The following is a 23,566-nucleotide window of genomic DNA, read 5'->3' on the forward strand; positions in this document are numbered from 1 at the left end:
CACCCATTTTCTATCTTCTTCTGGCTATTTGGTCACTGATACAAAGAGAACAGTTCAAATCTGTTAAAACAAAGGAAACCTACTGGAGAGGTTTTATACAATGGAGAGACAAACCCACTTGCTTTCTCTTTAAAATTCCAGCATATTTCCCTTCACCAGGCAAGGCTAGGCAATCAGGGAGAAGATCATGCATCCAGTTCAATTACCTTTAGGTTTGGGGACAGAAGAGCAGAAGCAGCCTCTACTTCTAAAAGACTAAAGTTCAAGGTTAGTAACCGAACAACATCTTTTCAATTAGGCTTCCCTGTTAGGGGTTAGGCAGCAAGCTATATTTGATTACTTTCTAGCAGGGCTGTGTCTATTTCAAAAGTTATTTGGAGGAAGTGCTTTGGACCTCATACAAATGAAATACCTCTGCAATATTCATTAAATATTTGGACTTCTTTCAGGCTTCTGTGCTTTGAGCTGCAGCATCATTTCTTTCAGGCTAACAATGCAGCCTTCATAGTTGATCTACTTTACTGAACAGCAAAAAGAGGAGGTGAACTCATGTGAAGTCCAAAGCTCTTTTTTCAAATAATTTTCAGTGAGTGCACAGCAGGCAAAAAAGCCAGGGGCCATGTTGGAAGGCAGTAAATATTCTTATGGCAATATAATCAGTATACTGAAAAGAGATTTTAGTAAGACAAGATCTAACTGACTTTAAAGAAAAGGTGGTTCAGAACTTCTTTTACATGCTTACACAGATTAAAGCTGACCAAGGATAAATCTTCTCCCATTCTTCCAAGCTATACTCCCTTGCTGAAAATTCTTTATTTGGGATCTTAGCATAACCTTTGAAGAACTCTTCCTTGTGATTTTTAGCTAAATCATTCATTGATCACAACTTACAGCTATACCTTATGTGCCACAATAGGTATTCTAACACAAAATGAGCACACTACTTTTAAATTCAAGTCCAAAAATTAAGAAGAAGAAAAAAGTGTCTCCCTGAACTCATTATTTCCAACTGCAGAAAAAACATTGGAGTTATATGTAAGGAAGAACGTAGTTCCATCTTCTCTCAAGAAGCATCATCTTCATTTTCTTCTGCATTTGGAAAGAGAAATTGGTTGATATAACCTCTTTTGGAATATCATTTTTCTCAAAGTACAGGCATTTCTATGGGCACTTCAATAAAGAGGTATAACATGAACCAAAGCACTCAAGCCTACCTGAATTGTTTTGCTGCTAATTATTAGCAAACTCACAAAACAGACAAGGAAAGTGGCCAGAGATTTACTAACTTAAATTACAAATCCTGTTCTGCTTTGTTGCTACAAACCATTATCAGTTATCATGTTAAACTTCTCTACTTGTTTTGTTTATATAATACAGCTTGCTGATATTACAGCTTACATTTTATAAGTGTTTTTTTAAAATTTGCAAATGTGACCTTCTATCTAGAATAGCCTTCTTCAATATATACCTTCCAAATGAGTTGAGACTATAACTTCCAGATTCCCAACCAATAGAATCAAAAGCACAACTTAAGTGATAAAAATGTAGCACCAGGAAAAGAGTATAAAGACTATATTCTCCTTAATTACTTATTTGCAAAGGACTCACCGAATTTCCTTCAAAGACTATCATGAAGGTTTATCTTGAATTGGGATTAATAACTGCTTATCTGCCTCCCAACATGGCTATCACACATAAATTGGCAATCTTATTTATGAGAGAGAAGAGGGGACGGGAAGTTGTACCTGAGCCTATTGAACGTCCAACGGAGTCAGAGGAAAGAACCACTGAATCTGTAACACAAGAGTACAAGTTCATTTTTCCCTTGTCATATAAACTCTTACTTGTTAATAAGAAATTCCTATTTCCTATTCCTCAAAAAAAATCAATCTATTGGTTAAACATGAAGCAGAGAAATTTTATCCCAATATTAATCTAGCTTTGACTGACTAACCTAGTCAGACAAAATGGAGAGGCCTAGACTTATATCCTTTCCTGAAAAGAGATAAGCAGTACAATAAAAGATAAACCCCTACAATAACTCGTTGGCTCACAACAAATAGTGGGAACATGTTTGCCATTGCCTATGAAGTGCTATAAATATTTAATGTGAGTTCCAGAAGTCCCAAATGTGTTTTTTTAAAGAGGCAAATGGACTTTCTGTTTTTTCTTTGAAGGTGTTTCACTTCTCATTCAAGAAGTTTCTTCAGCTCTCCAGATGTCTTCCAAAAAAACTCAGAAAATCCAGTTGCTTCTTGAAAAAAGCACCTTTGGGACAATCATGACCTGGATGACTGAGAATCTCCATAGAAATGTGGATTCCAGAAGTACTGCAGTTATTTTAGTTGAGTATATGTTTATCTTGTAACAGAGAACATTGATTGTATTAAATTACTGTCATAGAATGTATAAATATGTATAATACCTAAACATGAAAATATAAAAGGTAAGATGTCTTTTCATTGCACATCTCTCCATTCTTATTTTCTAGTACATAAGTGGTTTGCTCATCCAATTCTACCAACAGCTGTCCAACATAACTGGGACTTTTCCATTTTTCCCTTCATGTTCTAATGCCAGAAAGCGGACTTCAAAATGCAGGTATAAGGTCATATTTCTACATTGGTAAATCTCTTTTAAAAATCACCTATTATGACAGACTCCAAGTACCAATATCCAACAATAAACAAACTTAAACACATGCAAACAAAATTATTATTGTTGCTGTTATTTTAAAATCTTAGCGCAATCATAATTTTAATTTTTCAAATTATATAACAACAAAAGGAAAATATAATTTTTTGTGGTTTCCTTCAGAAAGGTCATATTTGTATTGTGCTTTTCCTCTGTACCTTGACGCTCCCAATTCCCCCATTTAAAGTTGTTTGTTTAATCTTTAAAAAGTAGATACTTAAAAATCTACAAGAGATGAAAAATGCTTTGGGATCTACACTTTTGGCAATATAATGTATCTATCAAATAATGCTATCTGATAGGGCCTGGGAGGTGTACTTTTTCCATCATGACACCTATCCTTTGTAGCAGCATCCCCTTAGAGATATAAAGAGCCTCAACTTCCCCAGGTGACGGGCTAAGGCTATATAGGCTCACTTGCTCTTATTGTGTTTGTTGTCTCCCTGTTCACACATCTATTCTCTTTTTTTAATGGTGTTAGATTGTTTATGTTTTAATCGGTATATCACTCAGAATTGTCCCCATTGGGCAGCCTACAAATATGATAGACAGACAGATAGAATAAGTAGGTCCTAGCCAGGGTTTTCAGAAGGCTGGGAGAAGAGGAAGGGGGATCATTTTCTTTTCATTACCTTCCTTCAGTTAACTTATCTTGGACTCAAAATTATTCCCTTGTAAGAAGTCATTTCCCACTTTCTTTTTCATCATTACATTCAAAAGCAGAAAAATAATTGTCTGTGTCCAGAGAAATATAGTGTTTAGAATTGTACGTACAGACTGTATGCTATATTTTGAACAGAGTTCTGAGAATTCACAAAAGAAACCACAGATCCCACGGGAATAATATACATTTAATAAGAGTTTGATGCAGTTCTTGCTTTACATACCACAGGAATAATATTCTTCGGAATCCAAACCAAACATAGAGAGGCCCTGACATTTATCTGGCAGCTTCTCTCCTTTAAAATAGTGCAGACCTTGAAAGTCATTTCAAAGATCTATTCTTTCAAAACTGAAAAAAACCAACATCAAAACAGCTCCAATTTTTAGTGTATATCTAAAATAGGCTATTCCCAATTGGATGCTGGTTTGCAATCAAAATATCATATAAATTGAACTAATTAATAATGAAGAAATAATAACAGTAAGTAAAAAATATTGCCAGCTTCTGAATACTGGAGGGAAAAGTTCAACAGCAGATATTTTCGGTGCTCCTGCGGGGCATGTATAAATAAATAAAGTGTGCTGTTTGAGGACATTCCAATTCTCAGTGGAATTTTAAGGTTTAACACCTACTGTATATATTACTATCTTATTTTTTTATCATTCTTTCAGTTGTCTGTGATCACAGCCCCACAGCTATTTATTCTAATGTAGTGTAGTGGTTAAGGCATCAGGCTAGGAACGAGAAGTCCATGAGTTTGAATCCTGCCTTAGGCAAAAAGTTAGCTGGGTGACTTTGGGTCAATCACTTTCTCTCAGTCTTAGGAAGATGGTAAATTACATCTAAAAAACCTTGTCAAGAAAATAGCAGAGACACCTGTCCAAGCAATCTCCAAAAATCAGACACAATTGAATAATAATAAAAAGTTTGTGTGAGGGAGAGTTAGTGTTGTGGGCAGAATGTACCAGTTGAGGCTTCTGCAAAGGCCTCTGGATTCAAACTAGATGGCTTTAAAAAACGATATGTTTTCATCATATTATATCATAGCAAATCTCATCCCAAAATAGACTCTCAAGCTTTCTCTCTCCCCATCCATATAATGTTTTTATCAAAGTTTATTTAACTGGCATCACTAGTTTTTCCTCTCTTTTATTTTGAAAGGGGTCAGGAATTCAGTGGCCTTCAATGCTGAGGCTTACACTAAAAAGAGGAGCATAAGGAAGATATTTGGGGCCTCAATAGGTATTCAGCTTAGTAGTTTTCACATTACCTTTCTTTGGATATTCAGCTAAATTCAAACTGGGCAGAAAAAAGGGAAACATATGCTACTCCTGACTCCTCCCCCTCTCTAAACTTTCTGCCAGAGTTCTGAAGGACAGCTGCACTGTGCTCACATTTGTATGAACTCAAGTCTCTGCACAATCTTGGAACCAGCTTTATTGCATGGAGGGGAATATTTGCATTCAAATATATTGCCTCTTCTAATCTCCAAGCATGTAGGAGAGATTGGAACTGTGTGAGATACTTCCTCCACTGCCAACTTTAAATGCTTCCATATATTCACAGGTCAAAGCAGGGCTAAACAGCTTCCTAGTGCATTCAGCCTTTGCCTACTGAGCAAAGGCTAAACAAAGCCGCCACATAGATGAGGCCTCTCCTCCAGTAGCCAGTTTACCTACGGTGAGTTGCCTGGAGTGGCGCAAGTGGCTCATTCTTGCTGTGCAACACATTCCTTGGGGTTCTCTGTCACACACACACACACGGAAGGAGGGAGGGAGGGAGGGAGGGAGGGAGGGAGAGAGAGAGAGAGAGAGAGAGAGAGGGAGAGGGAGAGTGTGTGTGAGTGAGTGAGTGAGTGTAATTGGCCAAAGAGTCCACAAGGCACTTGAAAGTTTCTCAATCAAAATAAAGCCACCAGGCAAACTTAAATCCACAACACAAGAGAGTTTCCAAGGCATGATCCAAGTCAAGGCACAGTGTCAATCCAAAGCAAGGCAGGAATCACAATGACAAGAAAACACACAGCTAAGAAACAATCATGTTGTTCCCAGCATCGCCTCCATCTGTCTACTGTGTTAAATAGCCAGCTTCTTGTGCAGTCCATCAAGGAGGATGAGGCTTTCTCCTCATGAATAATCTGGCTGAGCTTCTCTGTTCCTGCCTTTTCTCTGACCTGTGTGTTCTTAGATCAATTACAGAAGGCAGTTCCTCTTCCTCATCACTGATAGGCTGCAGCTGCATGCTTTCCTCACTTATGGCCTCAGCCAAATCCCTCACAGACAGCTGCTCAGAGCCACCAATCAACTCAGCTTCTGATAAAGCAGAATATTTGTAGCTCAGGGTTGAAAGGAGGGGTCTTTGGGGCTCTCTGAGCTTGCTTGTTTTCTTGCAGACCAACAATCAAGTAAGCTACACCCCAATCAAGGAACTGCCAAAGATCCATCAGTAACAGCCAAGCAAAGAATCTCTAAGACCGCCCCTAGGCAAATCGCCAGAATATAAACTGACAGCAAACAGCACTCTTCACTAGCACTGATGATGTTACCTAGTTAGGGTAATGAAACGTCTACAAGAAAACGAGCTCAGAGAGCATCAAGGATCTCTTAATCAGCTTCATTGGTTCATCCTCCCCGAACTGACATCTGGAGAGATACCTGGGGAAGCGTCCAGGGGAGTCCTCACAGGGTTGAGTTGCTTTGTAATACCGCTGAGCCAGCAGGAAACAAAAGAGGAGGCAACCAGGACCACAAAGCAAGACCTGCCTGTTCAATCCCTATTGTGCTAGTTATCCCCACCTGGTTTTTTTCTCCTCCTCCTCCTCCCCTCCCCAGCAAACATTCCTAGCAGGAACTTGGGTTTCATAAACCCCACCCTGAAATATTTGGCTGGACACACTATACTGAGCATAAACTAGAATCTCAAACTTCCCAGAATAAATGTGCAGGCTCAGTGACAATATGCAGCATGATGTCTCCCCTAAAAAGTTCAGAAAAAGCCACTCTTGGTGAAACTAGGCCAGAATGCCTTGATCCTGGGTAGCCCTCAGGTGGAAATTGGAATTGATGAAACACTCATTGTTGAAAGCACAAAGGCCATAAACCGAGAGCCCCCAGCCACAGGAACATGGTCTAATAGTAATCCCATTGTCACGTTCCGGCATTCACGTTGCATACAAACAGAGATTCAGCTTGGTTGGTGAAAAACTTTTAGATATGCAAGTATAATTTGCACAAGCATTGCCTATGTTGCCACTCTGCCTCCACAAGCTAATAAAGCAGGAGCTCTGCCTGACAGTGGAAGCCCTCTCTGAGCACAGCTTTACAATGTTATACATATAAGAGGTCACACAAATCAATTAAGAGTCATAGTGCCACAAAATTTGAGAACATTGGCTTCAATAATTTTTTTGTCTATTGAACATGCAAATACAGACAGTCTGACTCATCTGATTTCTTTAATTTGAGTACATCTTGTATTTCGCTTTCCCTTGCATACACTCAAGAAGGCTGCATGTTATGGCACAAGTTTTGCAAAAACCATGTTGGAAAGAAAATATAATGAAGGCAAAGATCTACTTGTAATGTGGGAGTCACTTCTACAGTTAGCTTTTCTTTTTCTTTTCTTAACAATAGAGTGAGCTTTTATTTTGTAAACAAGAGTAAGATATACTTTTTAACCATATTTATATATCTTTCTATATCTTTTTCTTTTTTCTTCTCTTTCTTTTTCATTTTCTTTATTCTATATTTGTTTTGGTAAGTTTTTATTTCCTTTTTCAAACTTTTAATAAAAATTTATTAGAAAGGGGTGAGCAGTAGTGGTGGGATACAACCGGTATGCCCCGGTACGGGCGTACCGGTGCCTGCTGGGAGCACCAGGTACCATTCGGTAAGGTGCTCCGGAAAGACCACCTGCCTGCCCACACTCCTTACCTGTATTTGAGCCGATCGGGGCTTTCGCGCACACGCATGGAGCGTACAGCGCCTGCGCAAAGCTCCGCCGAGAAGCTGGAGTGTCGTGTAGCCGTCATGGAGTGTCGCTGGCAGTAAGTACGCATGCACATGTTGCGCATATGCTGCGCGCATGCATGTGGCGCATGTGCAGTCCTGTTGCACCATACCAGTTGCAATGGGATCCGGAACCCAGCACTGGTGAGCAGACATGAAGTTTAAGGAATGTACATTTCTCACAAGAGTCTCAAAATTCAGAATATAAGAAACATGAGTAGTATGTTGGTATATTGCAGGGGTACCCAGTCCGTGGCATGCCAGAAACGGGGCCGTGCAAACAAGCGAAGCCCCATCTGTAAAATGCAGGCAGCATACAAAATCACGCTCCCTCTGCTCCACAAAAAAACTTCTATCCACGGAACCGGTCCCTGGTGTCCAAAAGGTTGAAGTCTGCTAGTATACTGGTATTTTATAGACAGTATAAATAAAATGTATATACACACACAATCCCTGCTATATTACTCACTCTCACAGACTCAGATAGTTTACTGTTTATGAGCTTGAAGCAACAAAATGAAGAATAAAATGATCAACTCAACAGACTAAAATGGGGAGAGAAGAAGGGAACTATTTGATGTTACAAACCTTGGCAATCTACTTTTAGCCACACAGACATCTACCAGCAGAAACATCCCAGCTTTTGGTACTATTCATCCTATACCACTACCGTCAATTCCTTAGAAAATTAAGCACTTAGCAACTCCCATTTCCCATTTCCCCCCACCCCTAATAACATGGTAATCACTTTTTCAATATCCTTCCTCCTTCCAGTATCACAAGAACTGAATGTGGGTGTATGACTTTTATTTGTAAAATGTATGTAGCCTACATAATGGTAGGGGCAGCGATAGCACACAGAAACAAATGCATATCAGGTTTACAACTGAAATGCCAATCAAGAATACAAGATTCACCTGTGCAGTCTTGTTCCAAAACTCAAACAAAGTAACTTTTGCATAAAAAGAAAAGAATGACATTTGGTCTTACCTGAACTGTTATTTTCAGGGCTGTTTGCAGGGTGATTCAGAGATGGTATTATCACAGCCAATTGGCCTCGAGACTGGGTTGAAGCTGAAGCCACACCTCTGAGCTCCTCCCTTCTGACTCCAGTTTCAGTGCAGTGTGCGCTCCCGAGATCCTGAAAACACCTCCACCCCCAATACTATCTATCTACCTAGGATGGGAACTGGACCATCCTGCAAAGAACCCTGAAAATAACAGTTCAGGTAAGACCAACTGTCCTTTTCCAGAGTGGGTTTGCAGGATGGTCCAGAGATGAAACATACCCAAGTTGCCGTCCCATAGGATGCGCCGTCACTGATTAGACAGGACCCGTTGTAGTACCCTGAAGCCAAATGCCATGTCAGAAGATGCGGGCATCCAGCCTGTAGTGCCAGATGAAGGGCGACGGGGAGGCCCACATTGCTGCTCTGCAGATATCTTCTATAGGGGCCTGGGAGGCCCAGGCTGCTGACATGGCCATGCTCCTTGTGGAGTGTGCCGTGATACCGGCTGGTACCGGCAAGTTTTGCGCCTCATAGGCAAGGGCGATAGCCACAGTAGATCTGCAATGCCCGTCTTACATCTAAGAGGTGCCACCTATGCTCCCGCTCTCTGACCGGGCCTGGGCAGACGTCCGATAGGACCACCTCCTGGGCACAGTGGAAGATCGTGTTTACCTTGGGAGGAATGCTGGGTCAAGGCGTAGCACTACTCTGTTGTTGTGGAACATGCATAGATCCTTCCTGGAGGAGAGGGCCCCCAGCTCCGAAACACCCTGAGGTGATAGCCACCAAGAACACAACCTTACAAATGAGTAGCTTCTGTCTGACCATCCGTAACGGTTCAAAGGGCTCGGCCATGAGGACCTGTAATACTGTGGGGAGGTGCCACATAGGAAACCTATGGACTGGCGGAGAGTGTAGGTGGGCCGCCCCCTTGAGAAACCTCTTAACTAAGGGCAAACAAGGCAGCCGAGTGGAGCCTTTCCCAGGAATCATCGTGGCTAGGGCTTCTTCGCTGGCTCCCCTTCCATTGCCACCTCACACACTCCCAGCTGAGCACGCACCTTGTGCAGGAGGCATCGGAATAGGTTAGGAGGGAACAACCCCTTGAACGTGGGGGGGTCTGGCTCCGGGCTGTCCTCATCTTCAGAAAGATTCGGATCTCGTTGAGCCCTAATCCCCATGACCGATCCCTCACTCGCTAGGGAAGGAGAAACAGGCTGGCTGGCTGGCTGGTCAGTAGCCCACGCCAGATATGAAGTGGTCCTGGGAGCCGTGCTCTCACCCTGAGAGGCAGGATGCAGCAACGCCAGAGGCAATGGCCTTTTCAATGAGGTTCTGAAGGCCAACAGGCAGATCCTCCATATCCAGAGATTCCTAGCTGGGGCCTTCAGGAGCCTGACTATGACTGGACAGGGGTGCCAGGCTAGACCTGGAAGAGCCCCTACCTTCCCGCTGAGCCTCCTGAGGCTCTGCCTGGTCCAAGTCCTCCATAGAGAGGGGAGGAGAGTGGGGAGCCTCCCCAAAAAACTCCCCCAAGGAATCCGGAGACTCAGGGGAGAAGACTGTCTCAGGGCACCCCCCAGGGATGACCTGGACTTGGATCTGGAGGGGGAGGGACTGATCCTGCCCTGCAGGGCCCGCAGCCTCTCAGTCCTGGAAAAGGTCCTGAGTAATGCCCTGTGCCTCCTTTGCTCGTCTCTCTGGGTGGCAGGGGAAGGGCAAGAGGCATCAGAGGCTTTAAGCTTCCTGGAGGAGGCAGTGGGCCGCTGCTTGGAAGAAGTCCCTTCCCCAGGGGACATGGGGAGGGAAGGAGATCTGTGCGCCATCACACAGCTACTTACGACCACTCCTCATGCTTCCTGGCAATCCACCCCTCACTTCCACCTCAGCAATCCGATACTGGGTCTTCACTCCCTTCGCAGCAAACCCTGATCTCTTAAACACCGCAACTGGCGCATTCTGGGGCTTCTCAGGGAGTCTGCTGCCGATGCTCACCGCTCGCCTTCCCAGCCGCTGCTGCGGCTCCTCGGGTGCCCACAACCTTCATGCTCTTTTCCACACTCCATGCCCATAGCAGCAAGGCACGCTCTGTTTCAGGGCTCCGGGGGCTGTCGGGCTGGAAACCAGAGCCCATTAGCCCGCCCTCCCCCGTGCCTATCTGCCCGATCAAGGCTCCATGTGGCTGCTTAAAAAATGGCCGCCAGGATGACGACTCAGACACCGGAGCCTCCAAGCCTTGAAATTTAACCCCCAGGTGGCTGGAAAACCGCAGCTACCAGCAGGGACTTAAAAGGAAGGGTCTCCTTGTGATCGAGGAAGCAGGTTGGGATGAAGATGGTCCAGAAATGGAAAATCTAGTCAGGAGTCAATAAATTTTAATCTCTTCTGGCCAAAGACTGGCTTGAAAATGGAGACAGAAGGGAGGAGTTCAGAGGTGTGGCTTCAGCTTCAACCCAGTCTCGAGGCCAATTGGCTGTGATAATACCATCTCTGGACCATCCTGCAAACCCACTCTGAAAAACTTAAACATTTTGAAATGTTATGGAGTATATAACACATTGTGTAAATTGTAATTTCCATGAAAAACTAAAAACAAAATTCCAGCTAGCAGAGTCTACCATCAAAAGGTAGTTTCCATCAGTTTACATGTACCTCAGGAGCTTCTAACAAGGCATAACAGAAATATATTTAACTTTTTTGCATCATCAATATTTTTGTAGATACAGAACCTACTTGGTTCAGCAACAGATGTTGTCTGTGATCGTTCCTACACCAATACACTACAACGTATATAAAGTCTTTAACAGGCATGGTTAACACATGATGCAGTGTTTTTTTGGAACTGTGCCCTACTATTTAATGCAGTCAAGGCTGAATCAACTGACAGATCTTATTCTCCACTCCAAGTTGGAGTCTGTTCAGAGAAACACTAAGGCTAAAATATGCAGGAAACATACGTGCATTCACATATCTTTGAAATGGTGCTGTACCAAACCAAACATCATTAGCAGATGTATACAATAAGACTTTAAACCTTACTTTCCATGATACAGGTAATCCTTGACTTATGAACACAATTGAGTTCAAAATTTCTATGGCTAAGCAAAACAGTTGTTAAATGAGTTTTGTCCCATTTTACTTGCCACAGTTGTTAAGTGAATCACTGCAGTTGTTAAATTAGGAGCATGGTTGCTAAGTGAATCTGACTTCCCCATTGACTTTGCTTGTCAGAAGGTCACAAAAGGTGATCACGTGATCCCTGGACACTGCAGCCATCATAAATATGAACCAGTTGCCAAGTGTCTGAATTTTGATCACATGACCATGGGCATGTTGCAATGGTCATAAGTGTGAAAAATGGTCATGTCAATTTTTCAGTACTATACTGTTGTAACTTCAAATGGTCAACTAAAATAATTGTAAATCAAGAACTACTTGAATATGATTATAGTTTAGGATAACACCATTACTGCCAAGAATGAATTGGTATTACATATTAAAGCAGTGTTTCTCAACCTTGGCAACTTGAAGATGTCCGGACTTCAACTCCCAATGCTGGCTGGGGAATTCTGGGAGTTAAGTCCGGACATCTTCAAGTTGCCAAGGTTGAGAAATACTGTACTAAAGCATCAACAAGAGAATAAGTTACAATCAGAAAATATCAAACATCTTACAAACAGCTTTGGCTGAAAAATCCTTATCTCCAGAGACTGCATTATTGAGTCCAGCAGAAGAAACAAATAGCAATCAGTGTATTGTGTTTAGATTTGGGCTATCAGATCTAGGTTGCAAAACTTCCGATGATCATGAGACAGCAACAAAGAGCTGTAACCCCTTCATTTCCCTAAGCAGTCATCTGGAATTTGTCAGTCAAGACCTAATAGTCCTAGTTTGGATCTAGCTATATCATCTATTAAATCACAGACTGCTGCTGAATTCTTGAAACAATAATCTAGAACATATGTTTATTTTCCCTCCCACCAATACCCTCTTTCTTTTATGCCTTGTCATTTTAGACTGTAATGCTGTGGGCAAGAACAGACTATTCTCTGATCTATGTAATATGCTTCTCTGAACAGCAGGATAAAAAAATCCTTTAAATAATTTAAAAATAAGGCTTCCATTAGCTTACTATTCTAGAAATCTTTGTACAATAGTGTGGATAAGAGAAATCGATTCACACCAAACCAGCTCTGCGTGTGTCACGGATTCAAGGTCTGCTTTAAATAAAAGTCTGCTTGATGATGCTTCTTTCCAAATGATTTATTTTTTTTTGCTAGCAGATGATACGGAAATAATGAAAAGCAGGCTTCCAAGTAACAGTTACCAAATATCTTAAAAAGCAGAGATACTGAAATTGCTGCCACAGTCATTAATAAGTTGCTTTCCAGGTCTGAAATACAATTCTTCATTGGTCCAAATGTGATTTTATTCATTCACTAACAGCCCTTTAATAAAAGTTGCAGGCCACTCTGCATATTAGCATATAATGAAGTATAAGAAATATATCAAGAAACAGCATTCTAGTAATCACTTCAGCCTTATAAAATTTCTGCCCATCTCATCATACCTCACAAGTTGGACACCTGTTGTTCTCCAGATGTTGCTGAATGAAATCTCCCAGCTCTCCCCATCATTGGCATGCTGTGTTGGCTGCACAAGGTTTACCTCTTTCCCCTAGAAATTTAGGTTCAATCATATGTACAAATATAGTCTGATTCCTTAGATCAGATCTAGAGTTATTAGCACATTTCTAAACTTTGATTAAATGTTCTTCATTAAGAAATGAACATTGCCAATTACAATGAAGTGCATTTAGTCATCCAATCCCCAAGGAGATTCAATTGCAAAAAGACTCATGGTAGTGTGAAAAATAAGCTTAAAAGCACATGATATCAAAAGACCTAAAGGACTCTATCAAGTGAGTTACTCTTTATTGATATTGCTGTGCATAATTTTAAAAATAATTTTAAAAATGCAACCTAAACATTCCAGAATTTGCCAGGATGCCAAAGGCAAGGCTTTTCTGCCATACCAATTACCTCAGGAGTTGGTGATTTTAATCCACCACATCTGGAGGACACCATTCTGGGAAGAGTAACCTAAAATTAATTCAATTGTTTTAGTTATATTGCTAGAGTAGCAACTTAGAACTGAGGAAAAATTTCCTGACAGTTAGAACAATTAATCAGTGAAACAGCTTGCTTCCAGAAGTTGTGAATGCCCCAACACTGGAAGTCTTTAAGAAGAGGTTGGATAGCCATTTGTCTGAAATGGTATAGGGTTTCCTGCCTAGGCAGGGGGTTGGACTAGAAGACCTCCAAGGTCCCTTCCAACTCTGCTATTGTATTATATTGTATTGCTAGTGTTATGTCTGACCAACCCAAAACAATCAGCCATGTTATAATAAGTTTAAATTATAAATGCAATAAATAGATCAACATGATAAAAACAACACTAATACATAAGAACATAAACAGTCCCTTGCTAAATTAGACTCCTGAACCATGAGGGTCAGCAGTCTGTTCTCACAGTAGCCAACCAACTGCTCAAGGAAGAAAATGGCCTTCAGAGGCAGTCACACCCATCACATAGACAAAACAGTTTAACCCTGTTTTGAAGTCAGCAGATCTGACAGCCAGCACCATTTCTTGTAGTAGAATAATAATTCATAATAAATCAAAATAGCAAGTAAACTCTGCCTCAGGATGGATTCCAATAAAACCTAGCTAGAGATGAAGATTCAACAAACAAAGGTATATTCAAAGATATTCTAAAATCTATGAGTAAACTATGCACCTCATGTCATTCGCAGTAACTAAGGTTAACAAAAATGCAACTATAAACAGTCTTTAACATTTTTATTAAAGTGTTGTGAGGATGGTCTTGTTCTGGGATTTCTATTTTAATAAATTTCCTCATTAAATGTGACTGCTTTAGGAAGTTTTCGTCTATGTGTTCTTTTTTTGTTAGATACTAATCTTGATAGAGAAATAAAGTGTTCACTTGTGTGGCCTGACCAAGAAAGATATGCACTTTTATGCCTCTGTTGAAGAATTATTCTATTTTCAAGATAAAATAGAAAGATGATAGCTTTCTATCTATTCCCTTTCTATCCTATTTAGTTGCAAGTACAAAGTCAGTGAATAGCACCTAAGCCATGTACGTCCAAATTTTTGCCTTGCCTGGGCCGTGTTGAATGAAGAGGTATTGTCTTTGGCCACTTATAAAATATATAATATAGTTTTATAACATAAAATCACATAATGTTAAAAGTTTACAATCTTTTTTTAATTAAAAAATAATAATTTTTAATTTAAAACAAATACATCATCCTTCTTTACATGCTATAGAAAGTGCATCAGTTAGTTACAAAAAAAAGCTTTCATGCATCTCTTCCACAGTCAACAAACATAGTTCATATTAACTCATTTTAACTCAAATATTTATACATGTCACTATCATTATATCTCCATTTTCATTTGATTATAATTGTTTAAACATCCTTCATCATAAAATATACCAAAGTTAAATACATAACCACATGCTGGCCTTTCAATTACTATTTCTAAAATCCTCCACTAACACTAAATCCTTATGTCCTGTTCTAGCTAAACATCCATAATATTTAATAACAAAGTTTTCTAATCCTCCTTTCCAAATCACTGTGTAAAGTTTACATTCAGTTTCCTTATGTTATACCCATATCTATATATGCATTGTTATTCTTATCCCTCCTTTATTTGATTATATCCTGTATCATAACATTTTCCCCCTAATAATCAAAACTTTAATTGTATCTAACTTAGTTCTATTATTATTATTATTCGCAACAACAGAATTGTATCACAGCGGCCAGTTGTTTCGCCGGATTTGGCATTTATTACTAGTTGGGCCACACCCAGAGGCCTAGGACGTCGTTGAATTTCGATTTTTAAGTCCTGATATTTTGTGATTTTTTCGTGTTCCTTCTCGTCAACCCTGCTATTACCTGGTATTGCGATGTCTATGATTGTAACCTTATTTTTCTCAACCAGTGTGATGTCTGGTGTATTATGCGCCAATATTTTGTCTGTTTGGTTATTATTATTGTTGTTGTTGTTGTTGTTGTTATACAATTGTATCACAGCGGCCAGTTGTTTCGCCGGATTTGGCATTGGTTACTAGTCGGGCCCCACCCAGGGGCCTAGGACGTCGTAACGTATTTTCGTAATATGCGTGCAGATCCAAGCAGTGCGACTTTTTGCATTTGACTGATGGTGATTTTGTCAATTTTTAACTGTTTTAAATGTAATTCCAGTGCTTTTGAAATAGCACCAAGTGTGCCAATTACCACTGGAATTACCATTGCTGGTTTGTGCCTTAGTCATTGAATTTCGATTTTTAAGTCCTGGTATTTTGCAATTTTTTCACGTTCCTTCTCGGCGGCCCTGCTATCACCTGGCATTGCGATGTCTATGATTGTGACCTTATTTTTCTCAACCAGTGTGATGTGTGGTGTATTATGCGCCAGTATTTTGTCCGTTTGTATACGGAAATCCCACAAGATCTTGACCATCTGATTTTCGGTGACTTTTTCAGGCTGATGTTCCCACCAGTTTGTTGCTGTTTTAATATTATAATTTTTGCACAAATTCCAATGGATCATTTGTGCTACTGAATTGTGCCGCAATTTATAATCAGTCTGCGTGATTTTTTTACAGCAGCTGAGTATGTGATCAACAGTTTCATCAGCTTCTTTGCAAAGTCTGCATTTGGCATCATCAGAGAATTTTTCTATTTTGGCCTTAATGGCATTTGTGCGGATAGATTGTTCTTGCGCAGCCAGGATTAGTGACTCTGTTTCTTTCTTTAATGTACCTGTTGTTAACCATAACCAAGTTTGTTCACTGTCCACTTTATCTTTTATTTTTTCCAGAAATTGGCCATGCAGTGCTTTGTTCTACCAACTCTCCATTCTTGATTTTATCACATCTTTTCTGTATTCTTGTTTCGTCTGTTGGGCCTTCAGTAGATTTTTGTTCTTTACTTCGATTAATAGATGTTCTTGACTTTCTTTTAAATAATCAGCCAGTGCATGTTTTTCTTCTTCAACTGTTTGCTTCACTTGTAATAATCCTCTGCCACCTGATTTTCGGGGCAGATATAGTCTATCAGTATCACCACGTGGATGTAAACTGTAGTGCATTGTCATTAGTTTCCTGGTTTTTCGGTCCAAAAGGTCCAAATCAGCTTGTGTCCAGTTAACTATACCAGCTGTGTATCTTATAACTGGTATTGCCCAGGTATTGATGGCCTTGATTGTATTTCCACCATTCAATTTAGATTTCAAAATTTTCCTAACTCTGTTGGTGTACTCTCGCCTGACAATAGTTTTTACTTCTCCATGCTTGATGTTATCCAACTGCAGAATGCCTTAATATTTGTAGGCTTCATTTTTGTTGCATTTAATTAGTTGGCCATTGGGCATTTCAATTCCCTCACATGCAGTGATTTTGCCCCTTTTTATGGATACAGTGGCGCATTTTTCTATGCCAAACTGCATTGAACTATCGGTGCGGAATACTCGGACTGTGTTTGTCAATGATCGGATTTCTATTTCTGACTTTCCATAGAGTTTCAAATCATCATATAAATGTGAATTTTTTTCAGATTCTTTGGCTGTTTGGTAGCCTAATTTCATTTTTTTTAAGATTACTGATAGTGGGATCATTGCGATGATGAAGAGAAGAGATGAAAGTGAATCACCCTAGAAAATATTATTATTATTATTATTATTATTATTATTATTATTATTATTATTATTATTATGTTAATCTTTGGTGATATTCACAGCCTTTGGGGCTGGTTGGTAGCTCAACAGCTCGAGTCCTAACCAAGGACCTAGGAACTGTTAAGGTAACGTTGGAGGATATAAGCTGTTCCAAATAGGGTGGTTTTTTGTAGAGTCGAATTATTTATTATTATGGTTGTTGTTGTTGTTGTTGTTATCCTTTATGTATAATCCAAAGGGATTGCTAATCTTCCTTACATGGGTACCATTCAATATTCATATCCAATTATGCTCATCATAACACTACACATTGTATACAATAGTAACATTATCAGTTATTTATTTAAGCTATATCTATTATCAATAAATTTAACTAAGTTTAACTAGTTTTAAATTATATTCTTCCATCTATCAACCTGTATCTTTCCAATAACAAAACAATCTCATATCTTCTGCCATTTGTGGTGCCAATCCTCTAATCATCTTCTTGATCAGCTTTGTATGGACTTCTCTTAGCAACTCCTTGCTTGTAAGATTTCTCATATAATCTTGATGCCCTCTTTCTGTTTCCTTATTCAGTTTGTATTTGATTGTTAGCAATGTTATCAATACTTTTGCTAATAGAATTTCTTTGTCCACAGATTCTTTAATTTTTTCTTCTTCCTCTCCATTTACTTCCTCTTTCAGTATTCCATTCTTTCCATTTTCAGGAACAAATCAATTTGATTTGATTTGATTTTATTGTCATTTTCCCTGAGGGGACTCAGGGTGGCTTACAATTCGTGGGAAGGGAGTGCAAGACAGAACATGAAATAATATGTGAATAAAAATAAAACGATAAAACACAACATTCATTCAGCATTCGGGTGGGGCGGATGAAAATCTTATCCCCAGGCCTGCCGGGATAGCCAGATCTTAAGGGCTGTGCGGAAGGTCTGGACGGTGGTGAGGGTGCGAATCTCTACGGGGAGATCGTTCCAAAGGGTCGGAGCTGCTACTGAGAAGGCTCTCCTCCGCGTAGTCGCCAGTCGGCACTGACTGGCGGATGGAACTCGGAGGAGGCCCACTCTGTGCGATCTGATGGGGCGAAGGGAGGTAATCGGCAGAAGGCGGTCTCTCAAGTACCATCAATATCAAATTACCATCAATATCAGCAGGTTTAATTTCTTTATATTCATTTTCCACTTCGGTTTTTTGAGTTTCAATCACCCCGTCTTGCATTTAAACATCCTTAATTTTTTCATCATATTTTATTGTTATGTGTTCTAAGTATTCCAGTTTTCCCTCTATTCTTTCATATATATATTTGATAATTTCTGTATTTCTGAAAGTACCTTTTGCAAATTTGAGACTTCTATTTTCTTTTGAAGTTGTGCAATTCTAACAAACACAGCTGCTCTAGCTTGGAAGCTTAATAAGATTAAAGCATAGATTCACAAAGGATGTTGTTTCCACTTCAAAGGGCCATCTGTGGGCTTCCCTTCTTATCTCTCTCTGTAGCCAAGCAGTAAAACCTTGTGATGCCAAGTCAAAAACAATCTGTGAAAGAACATAGACCTCCCAGCCTCCGAGCAGCGGTAACGCTGTTAAAAAGTTTCCTTTTGTATCTTTTTTTGTATTTCAAGTTAGAAAAAGGAGTCCAATCTTTAAATGAATTAGAAAAATACCCACAGCAATGAAAGAGGAAAACTTTAGCTTATAGATTACAGAGAACCATAAAGAATAGCTAGAAGAAGAAAACTTAATCCATCGTTTCAAAAGGCTTCCATAAATTCCATCCATGAAGATAGCATTTAAAGAGTAAGATAACTGTTCAAAACCATTCCAAATTTAATTCCGCCGCTTGGCTCTTCTATTCTTCAATTTAAATTAATTTTTAAGTTTTTATAGGCAGTCTCCTTTTTAAAACAGTAAAAATTCCTTACCAGCTAGAAACACTTTTACTTTCCGTATCCTTCTGTTTTGGAGCCACCTCGACTTTGTCAGCCTTGGCTGGATTTTTTGCCGCCGGCCTGAAGAACTTCTCTTGCTTCTTTCAGGGATTTTGCGATATCCCCAAGATCAGCAAGACGTATTTTTCCTGTTCACCATCTCTTCGGGATGGTTTAGGTCCATTTGGACCACCCAGCGGCAAAAGTATTGGCTGTGGTCTCAGAGCATTGAGACCACACAACCATATCGTCGCGACATTGGCTCCTGCTCCAAAAGTTTACAATCTTGTTGGGTCAAATTGTTCAGGGCCACTGAATGCAATCTTTGGGCCACAGGTTGGACATGCCTGACCTAAACAATTAAACCCCACAAATGCATATATCTAGGTCCCCAAATACTACAATTTCACGGGGATACTGGGCAGGAGAACACAAGAAAACACACCTTAAGTGAAGTGATCAAGAAAACTGATATACAAAATTAAATTTAGAATTAGTTCACCTGTTAAACAGACTTTAAGGCAAGGGTATGCAAATACAGATGGTCCAAGGCCTGTTTCAACATTTCTACAAGAGGCTAATGGCCAAATTCCAAAACTACTTGGTGGCACTTTTTTCTAGAATTCATGTTATTATTTTTTTAAAAAAATATTATTTTATTTTAAGTAGCAAAATCATCACCACATAAACCTACAATATTTTTAACTGGTACAGATATTCAGATACTGAGATTTTCTATGATACATTTCAAACCCAGTCACATGAAGTCTTTGTTAATGACCATGTGTACTTTGCTTAATGACCATAATGAAAGTTAGGTCATAAGTCTATAGTGGTCATGTGATATCTTGCTTAGCAATAGAGTTGCTGGTCCCAATTATGGTCATTAAGGACTATATTTAATTGGTTAAATGAAAAAGGTGTTATCAGCTCCTCTTGATTTTTTTTTGGTATCAGAGCCGGTTCTTGAAGAGAAAGAGGAATTATATCCATTGAATGGGTTTACAGTAAGTAATTATTAATCAAAGATTTGCTGAGCAAGCCACAATAGCATGGGTCACATAATATAGTGAGCTGTAAACCATGTTTTATAATATAGCTTGATCCACACAACACATTAAACCAAAATAACCACATAATGATTTAACTTGATTTGTGAATTTATACTTTCTCAGATTTCACAGCCAAATCATTTCCTGCATAATCACTTAAAAAATACCCATATGAATAGAGTGAATTCACAGAACAATTACATCCCCAACTGTCTTCCCCCCAAAATCCCAAATTTATTTTGTTACCCTTAATTGGTGCATTTGTACATCTCAGTAAATTAAGGGGCCCAGTGTTTATTATGGCCAATGTTAGACAGAAGCAAAAGGCCAGATTTTAAAGTTAAAACAATATTTTCCATCTCTTTGGCTACTCCTGGCAGTGACTCCAAATCATGTTAATGCAGTGTCACTTTAAAAAGACATAATTTCTGAATTAATTAATTAAAACATTACAATTTAAAAAAGAGATAAAATACTCCTAGAAAATATTTTCAAAAGAGTTTTTGTCAAACTAAACATAAATAATTGAGGCAAATTAATATACCAATTAGCATTCTACACAAATGTGTTAAAAATATTTAATGCATATAAAAATAAAGATGGGAAAATCCTTAAAAACCTCCATCCAAGCCTCCTTCAAACCATAACATTTATCTCAATTATAATTTTTTTGTAATCAAACTGGATTTCCTTTAAACCAAGCAATGATCATTATTTTTGAAATAAAATGTTTGTCACAAGGAAAATGACTATTGGTGACTAAGAGAGAAATTTTATAATCAAAACCCTTGCATATATACTCAAAATTGCCATTTTAGTGTTATAAGCTTCAGACAGATTAAGGGCTTGGTTGTCTCTGTTTTTGCAGCATAAACCATGAAGGGTAAAGCACCAGGAATGACAGAGAGGCTGGAGAGATAAGCTAAACTATCTTGTGATTAAGAGCTCTTCCAGACACCCCTTCTGGATGAAGTGGCAGTGCCCCACTTCTCTCTTCATTGCAAAGGTCTGAAGGAAACAGTTATTCAATGGAAACTGACACTGAACAGATACAGCCAATGCTTCTGGTTTTCCACTCCTGTCTTCATGGCTGCAGGTCTTGGCTGGCAGACTCTCAAAAACTGTAATTTTAGACAGTAAGTCCAGAAATGGTTTTGGCCTTCAGCTGCCTTACATGATCATCGGCCCCAGCTGGTAGAAAATATAATATAAAATATTTTAAAAGAAAAACAACATTGTAAAGAAGTCAGAACATGTTTCTCCTTCAGGTAACTCCAGCAATCTCTATAATTTCACTAGGTTAATCAGTATCACTTGCCTTTTAGAGATAAATATAGAAGAAGAAAAAGCCAGGTCAAATGCAACCACTCTTTTCTGTTCAGGAGTTCCACAAAATTCTTGGGGGGGGGGGGTTCTAAAAAACAAAGAAACCAAGGAATGTGAAAGAAAGATTCCACAGATGCGAGCATGATCTCAAGCACTATGTTTTGTGGAAAAGTTTTTCTGTAAGCTACCCCATCAGAAATAAGAAGAAAGCTGTCTAACTGTGAAAGCTATTAAAAAGAGAGCAGTTGACAAGGAAGCAGACTTCTCCAGCCCTGGACAACTAGAGCTGGCACATTTTCAAAAAGAAAAGCATCCCATGCACCATGTGCCAAATTAAAACCAAACCACAATGAGGCCTTTCTAATTAACACTTGGGAAAGAGAAAACCTAACGACAGAAAGATGGCATGACCCCTAGCAGTATAAACGCATAGAAATATTTTATATGGTTAGAGAAGACGACTAGTCCCACATGGAATGGTACTACTAATAAGGTATTATACTAAAATGAAGAGTTATAATAATATGATATTCTATACAAGGTGAACAGCAAATTGCAACAAAAAAAACAACATTTTTTGAAGTTGTTGTTTCACCACTTATTCTTAACAGTTGGGAAACCTTTGCAATAGCAAGCCATTCGTTTGGAGATATCACAAATGTATTGATAATTATTGAAAAGCTAGAATAATTGTTGAAAAGCTAGCATAATTATCAAAAAACTAGAATATAATTTATGTTTATTCATATCTCAGTGGAAAAGGTAGACTGTAGATGAGGTTAAAAATACAAATCCATCATCAAATGGATAATAATAATGCATTGTACTATAAGGTATAGTAACTTGTTATTAACAAAATCATTTCCAACACTGAATATATCAATGTCCAAACACCTTCTGGAAAAACTAGAGCAGTATTTTTCAACCTTGGCAACTTTAAGATGTGTGGCATTCAACCCAGCCAGGTTGCCAAGAATGAAAAACACAGCTATAGTTTTATAAGCCTCTCCATGTCATGAGAATTAGTTATTCCATAGATAAAGCAGATGTTGACAAACCTCCTCCCAGGACTTTCATCGGGAGTTCTTGGCCACTTCAACTGGGCAGGCAGAATTCAACTGAGAAAGGCTGTCTCATATACACCCAGGCCCCAAGCCATATGGGGTTTGACAGGTGATAGTACCCTATATTGAATTTGAAGCACAGTAGTAGCCCATGTAGCTATGCGATATGAAAGTTACAAAACTGAATATTAAGCACACAAGTCACCACATTTGTCCTCTAGTAATCAATGCTTCGGAATCATCTAAGGTCAGTCCACATAAAGCAAATTACAGTAGCCTAACTATAAATTTAAAACAATTTATAATTCTATTGTTTGACAATTCCTATAGATAGCATCTATTGTTATTTAACATCATTTTTTACTGTTCTGGACATATCTGCCACTTAACATATGCAGTGTATTTAAGTTGTGGACTTGTGTAAATATATCTCCATTTCTGAAAATATTCTCATTTAAAAAAAAAAATCCCTCCTGCTCCAAAACACCTATTAAGTTAGTTAAACAGACCAAACACCGGGCATTTGTTGGACGGGCAAAATTTAAATAGTGATTAACAAATTTTTGAGGTGACAAAGAAAATACATAAATTACAAACTATTGAAGTTTAATCAGATAATCATCTAGGGAATTTTGGAAATCATTGCTGTGCATCTCACATGAGAAAGCACATTTTGAGAGATTTATGATTTGTCATGAAGATGAAATACAATATTGAATAAATGTTTTCAAATGTATTATTTCTGACCATTTTGCAAAAATGTGAATAAACAATATTTTCATAAATATTAAGGACAGAAGAATAATAAAATAAAAGATGGAGGAATGGATCTAGAAGGCTTTTGTCAGACTGGATTGATTATTCTGACCTCAGAATACATTTTAAGAAGGTTTTTTTTCAGCAGTTGTATGGTCTAGGGGCTGGCCAAAATTATTTGTTTAATCTCAAATGAAATATTACTGGAATGGTCATCTTTCAACCTATCATCAAGAAGCAAATCTCTACTCAGTATTAATGTAAATCAGCAGCCTTATGAAAATGGCAG

At 38.9% G+C, this 23,566-nt stretch overlaps 1 protein-coding gene across 3 annotated transcripts in view; it reads right to left on the minus strand.

Annotated features, from left to right (window-relative positions):
* Positions 1-23,566, minus strand: part of ST3GAL3 (ST3 beta-galactoside alpha-2,3-sialyltransferase 3) — a 252,211-nt gene that overhangs the window by 200,641 nt on the left and 28,004 nt on the right. For 2 of the 3 annotated variants that reach the window (XR_015697283.1, XM_087719813.1), the window contains exon 3: positions 1,746-1,793. The exons of the other annotated variant lie outside the window; for it this stretch is intronic. Coding sequence is in view for 1 of the 2 variants with exons in the window: in XM_087719813.1 (XP_087575939.1) it covers positions 1,746-1,793 (48 nt within the window). In the remaining variant the exon portion in view is untranslated. The remainder of the gene's footprint in view (positions 1-1,745; positions 1,794-23,566) is intronic. 3 annotated transcript variants of the gene reach the window in all.

This window comes from Thamnophis sirtalis, unplaced genomic scaffold, assembly GCF_051295495.1.
Source record: "Thamnophis sirtalis isolate CommonGarterSnake01/CBP01778 unplaced genomic scaffold, rThaSir2_p1.2 scaffold_7, whole genome shotgun sequence".
Taxonomy (NCBI): Eukaryota; Metazoa; Chordata; class Lepidosauria; order Squamata; family Natricidae; genus Thamnophis; species Thamnophis sirtalis.